This window comes from Trachurus japonicus, chromosome 7 (assembly GCF_045865225.1).
Source record: "Trachurus japonicus isolate A0001 chromosome 7, Traja_1.0".
Classification (NCBI taxonomy): domain Eukaryota; kingdom Metazoa; phylum Chordata; class Actinopteri; order Carangiformes; family Carangidae; genus Trachurus; species Trachurus japonicus.
The window spans coordinates 35,300,771-35,306,890 of record NC_140913.1 but is presented as its reverse complement, the minus strand read 5'-3'; the positions used below and the strand labels follow the sequence as shown (position 1 = coordinate 35,306,890).

Here is a 6,120-nt window from a genome sequence, read left to right as displayed (position 1 = left end):
AGATTGGTGATGAGTTCCATGTTTTGTTTGAATGCAAGAATACGTGTATTGTATATCTAAGAGAAAAATACCTCCCTAAATACCATGTTCGTCGCCCATCTATGTTTAAACTCATTTTGTTATTACAGTCTGATAAAACTAAAGTTATTTATAAGCTAGGTGCTTTTCTGAAACGTGTTCTTCCTCTGTATAAGTGATAGTTTTTGCTCTGTCCTGGTCAGAGATGTATGTACAAAGTATGTACAGCCACACTGCCTCTTGCTATGTCTGATTATTTGTACTGTTTTATTGTTTGTGCTCCATACCACTTAACGTGGTCGTGAGAAAATAAAGTAAAGTAAAGTGAAAATAAATGCTGAGTCATCATCACATCTGGTTAGTTTCAGTGTCTAAATAAAACAGGTGGCTCAGCTTCCTGCTGTGGAGCCACAACAGAGAATAAATAACAGTGAAAGAGACGCAGCCTGTAACCAGAGTTAAAATGCCTCTGATTGGCTCTCTGTTCAGACTGACTTCAACTTCTGGGCTTTGATTGACAAGAGTCCAGATCGATCTGAGATGAGCAGCTTCAGCTTCCTGATTGATCAGACACACAGAGATCAGAGGAGCCACTTCTATTGATCTATTGATTCTCCTCCATCAGGATGACATTCAGGATGAAGATGCTCCGTGTTCTGTTGCTCTGCTTCTTATCAGGTGAGAGCCGATCACCTGTCGATCAACTGTATAGATGATGATCTGATTATTCTCCGATTAATTTAAACCTGTTCTTTATTCTGGTGCTTCCTCTTTTGTGTAACTTCACAGCTTCTTTATTATTATATAGTTACACTGTTGCCCATAAAGTTGAAATAATATATATGTTACCTCTTCTCCTGAAATGACTGTGACGATGTGATTTATTCTTGATAGATAAAGTGTATATCTTCTCAAAACTTTATTTATTAACTTCTTCTAAACATACCACCATGAAAATTTAACCACAATGAACCTTTAAATTATAGAGGAATGCGCCTGAAAACACCTAGTGTGTCATATTTGTATAAAACATAACATTTTAACAAATAAATTGTGAGGAATACATTCTTAAAATGCTGGATATATCAAGTATGATATGAATGAAAATTGAAAATATGCAAATTGACATTGTTTGTCAGAAGGTCTCATGAAGACTGCAGTTTCAAAGAATTAAAATGTTCTGTCAATGATTGATAATTCAGGCTTCCAGGGGTTTTAAGGGCAACAGTGCATAATTAATACAATATGAAACACAATTAAACTACAGTGTAACTTGATTGTGTTAAAGCTGATGCAATAGTAAAAAGTTACTTACACATTATTACACTGATAATAACAATCAACCAAAACTTAGTGACTCATCTATTCTGTTATTCTGCTACAGAGGCTCATTATGGGATTTCTTGGTTTCCCTCATCAAACTCATCAAATACACAATCCAACAACTCCACAACGCTCTGGTGGACAAGTAGTGAGCTGCACATTCACCACGCTATGAGATAATAACACAACGTTACCACACAGAGTTGTTTTAGAGGGAAATACAGAGACTGTTGATGAAAAACTGTCCCTGAAGGCAACACGCATCAGTGGTTTTGCATGAATTTCCCTCTGGTGAATGTGCAGCTCACAACTTGTCCACCAGAGCGTTGTGGAGTTGTTGGATTGTGTATTTGATGAGTTTGATGGGGGAAACCAATTAAGAAATCCCATAATGAGCCTCCGTAGCGTAGCTCTGAGCAGCTCATGGCTCTGCTCCGCTGTTCTAAAAACAGCTTGCACCATCAATTAAAGGTAACGAACCTACTGCTATGACTATAGGGATTATGGCAATGGGCCAATTTGACTAAATGTTGAACTACCCCTTTACAGTAAAACAGACAATAATAATCCCGGCCACTCCCCTGTGGTCTCTGTCCAGTCTCTTCACCAGGACTCTGTGATGGAGACACCGGGTTCATCAGCGCAAACACGTTCATCCGTCCTGAAGGAGGAAGTGTCATGGCCGCCTGCCCCTTCACTCTGTCTGGGAGGAAGAAGTTCCTCTGCAGGGACGAGTGCAGAGCAGGAGACACTCTCATCCAGACCGAGGGCGGCGCGGCTCAGAGCGGCCGCTACAGCATCACGTATGAAGAGGGAACTTTCCCGCTGTCGTCGACGTATCTGTACGTCGGCGTCACGCGGCTCACCAAGTCCGACTCCGGCCGGTACCGGTGTGGTTTGGAGCGAGCTCTGCTGCCCGACTCCTACTGGGAGTTTGAGATCCAGGTGTCAGACGGTGAGTGTCTGTCCCCGAGAGTTCAGTTCAAACCTCCGAGAGCAGGCTCCGTATTTACTGACTAACTGGTTCATGTTTTATAAAGTTGTGCTTTAAAGGGATAGTTCACCCAAGATTGAAATTTCCCTCATGATCTCCTCCCCCTCATGTGGACTAAGGGCTGGGAGAAGTTTCAGAGTCCTCCGTGGCTTCTCTGAGTTACAGGGGGTCTCGGCGTAGCAGTGCATGTCCATATGACGGTTGCAAATGGATACCAACTGTCTTGGTAACAAAAAGACACACCAAAAAACATCCAGATACCTCCATGCTGCTCGTATGTAATGTCCGTCTTGTATTGAAGCCCCGACATGAGAAATTGTCCTGAAAAAAATTAAATAAGTCTATGTTTCAAGCTTCTTTTGTAGCGGAAGCTTCTCAAAGCTCCTCTTCCCAGTTCGTCCAAAATTGACAATTTCTCATTTCGGGGCTTCAATACAAGAGGGACATTACATACGAGCAGCATGGAGGTATTTGGATGTTTTTTGGTGTGTCTTTTTGTTACGAAGACAGTTGGTATCCATTTGCAACCGTCATATGGACATGCACTGCTACGCCGAGACCCCCTGTAACTCAGAGAAGCCACGGAGGACTCTGAAACTTCTCCCAGCCCTTCTACCTTTATACTGTATGGAGCTTTAACACAAACATCTACCTTTATACTGTATTAATTTAGAACCTAGAGCTTCTTTATAACAGCAGCTTGTTTCATTTCCATGTTTTTTGGCGACAGGACGTCTGCAGAAAGTTCCCTGACAGCTGCTGATGTTTAAAATACACATTCACACCTGCACATTTTGACTGAAGACTGAATATCCTACTGTGAAGTGCATAATGTAAATGATGGAGATGACTGATTGGTTCTCCGTGTGGTTGTGTTGTTCCCAGCTCCACAGAGTTTCCCTCAGGCCGTGAATCAGCCTGAAGAGGAGGCGACAGCTGCAGCGACAGTCAAAGGTTCAAAGCTGCTCCGTCCTCAACACAATCAATACACAACATCACAACATCAACATCAACAGCAGAGATACATGACGCACATCTACGTCCAAACATGTTTTACTAAACATGATCCAGGAAGGAGTCACACTTCATAATAACTACACACTTTTTAACATTAGTTAAAGGGATAGTTCAACATTTTTGGCAAATTGCTCCATCGCCATAATCCCTATAGTCATAGCAGTGGGTTCGTTACCTTTAATTGTTGGTGCAAGCTATTTTTAGAACGGCGGAGCAGAGCCGTGAGCTGCTCAGAGCTACGCTACGGAGGCTCATTATGGGATTTCTTGGTTTCCCTCATCAAACTCATCAATACACAATCCAACAACTCCACAACGCTCTGGTGGACAAGTTGTGAGCTGCACATTCACCACGCTATGAGATAATAACACAACGTTACCACACAGAGTTGTTTTAGAGGGAAATTCATGCAAAACCACTGATGCGCGTTGCCTTCAGGGACAGTTTTTCATCAACAGTCTCTGTATTTCCCTCTAAAACGAACCTACTGCTAAGACTACAGGGATTATGGCAATGGGCCAATTTGCCAAAATGTTAAACTATCCCTTTAAGAAGGATTAACCACTCAATCAAGTGTTTATTAATCCTCATATATTGATAATAATGTGTTTGATCAGTCAAGTAATAGATGTTTTGAGATTATTAATCACGTGTCTGACAGTGAAGCTTTATGAACGATGAATTTAATATTTAATGATGTTTAACTGAAGCGTCACAGTGTGTAGTTCTGATGAAGTGCAGCAGTGTTGATGTGTGTGTGTGTGTGTGTGTGTGTTCAGCCTCTCCTCCAGGTTACATGCTGCCTCTGCTCCTGTGTGTCACCGTGCTGTTTGCTGCTGCTGCTGCTGTGCTGTTGTTCCTCTGGAGGATGAGGAGCGTCTCTAACGGTCAGTTTGACCTCTGACCTCATCTCACTTCACTTTCAACCAACCAACAAATAAAACAAACCACACTGAATTTAAGAAACTAAATTCCCAGTATTACTTGTTCAGTTTGTTAATTATATTAACCACATTTCACATATACAAATCAGAAGCCAAATTTTCTGGAACTTTCTGCTTATGTTTCCCAGCATGCTTTGGGACAGCGTATTTGTGGATATACTGTAAATTCAAGTCAATTCTGTTGAAAATCACCACAGATGTTATCTGTTACACAATCTTTAGTGATACTGTTCTACACACTAATTTTACAATGTTTTTGTGGTTTACAACTGTATAACTGTTATGGAAATAGAAACTTTGACACCAGAAGTGAAGTTATGTGTTTGGTTAGTGACGTCCCTTCATTTATGTGCATTTTGTGTCGACCAACAAGCAGCATTCCTTCTGTAGTTGGGTGGTGTGTGAGGCACAGGAGCTGCTGTAACAACCAGTATTAGGCTCTGTTGAGTTTTTGTTACCATAAAACTCTAGTTTGCCTTAATATGTTTATGTTATATAATGTTCTAAATGCCTGTCTTTGATGGTATCAGTGTGTTTGTATGCTCGTCTGTTAAGATAAGATAAGATAAGATAAAATAAGATTACACTTTACTGTCAGATCACTCTGAAATGTGTCTTGCGTCCCATGACGTCCAAAGTTTCACACAAATAATAACAAAATACCAAAAACATACATTTACAAAAAAGCATAAATGTTTCCCTCAAAAGTCACATCCAAAGAAAAACACAAACTACCTCCTAACTCCATTCACAACATAAATCCAACATTACAATGTGTCTTTGGTGCAACACCCAGAGCTCAGTCTATACATGAACCTGAGGGTCTAGTCGACTTAGAGACCAAACTCTGATTTAACAATTTGACAGACTGAGGGACAGAAGAGTTCCTCAGTCTGTTCAGTCTCTAAACCTCCTGTTTGATGGCAGCAGCTGATATTCCTCCAATAACACGTGAGAGGGGTCAGATGAGATATTTCTTGCAAGAGACAACATTCTTTTAGTGTATGCTGCTTGAAAATGTGACTCCAATCAATAATCAATGTCAATAAAGTTTAGAAAAAATAAAAAAAATAAAAAAGCAACAAAACACACTCAGTTCTTGTGTCCTGTGCTCCTCAGGTGTGACCAGTAGGGGGCAGTCAGAGGACAGAGACCTGGAGGTGACTCTCTCCTTCGCTTGTTGACTCTGTAGCTCAGATCTCTGTAACTCTGCTGTTCAACTGTTCACGTGTCACCTCAGTCACCTTTCACCTGCAGGTTTCAATCTGCTGCTCTTCACCTGAGAGAGTCCAGACTGGACTCACCTGGCCTCCATCTGCAGCTGCAGCCGCCGCTCCTCCAGTCTACTGCAACCTCTGACCCTTCACCAAGCTATCATCACTGTTGTCTCATGTTTTACCTCACTGCTTCTTTGAACACATCCAGTCAGAGTTTTCCCTCCAAAGTGTCGCTATAAACAACATCAAATAATATTTACACTTTGATTTATTCTGTACTTTTATCAATCATACTTTTCTGTCTCTTCATTTCACTTTATCTTATTTTCTTGAACCCTTTTGTTGAACAGTATTTTTGAGTTCCTCACACTCGTCATGTGTTTTTTGCACAAGATTTAACACATTAAGCAAAACAAAATGATGACTCTGCACAGTTTGGATGTTTATCAGTAAACAGAAAAGTAAAGGGCAGAAACAGTCAACGGCCGGTTTCCTCGAGGAGACGAGGACAACCCCAAGAAAAATATGACTTTTGTCTCAAAATGTAAATTCCCATAAAAAGAAACTCAATGCTTCATTTCAGACTCTGACTTTTTATGCCGTGGAA

The 6,120-nt window shown here is 40.9% G+C and overlaps 1 protein-coding gene across 1 annotated transcript; it reads left to right on the top strand.

The window, feature by feature from the left end:
* The first annotated feature begins 615 nt into the window (after positions 1-615).
* Positions 616-5,480, top strand: LOC146985242 (uncharacterized). The gene is made up of 5 exons (XM_085783251.1): positions 616-696; positions 1,940-2,296; positions 3,221-3,289; positions 4,132-4,239; positions 5,416-5,480. Exons 1-5 carry the CDS (start codon positions 645-647, stop codon positions 5,478-5,480), a joined length of 651 nt encoding a protein of 216 aa, XP_085639377.1. The 5' UTR covers positions 616-644.
* The last annotated feature ends 640 nt before the right edge of the window (positions 5,481-6,120 follow it).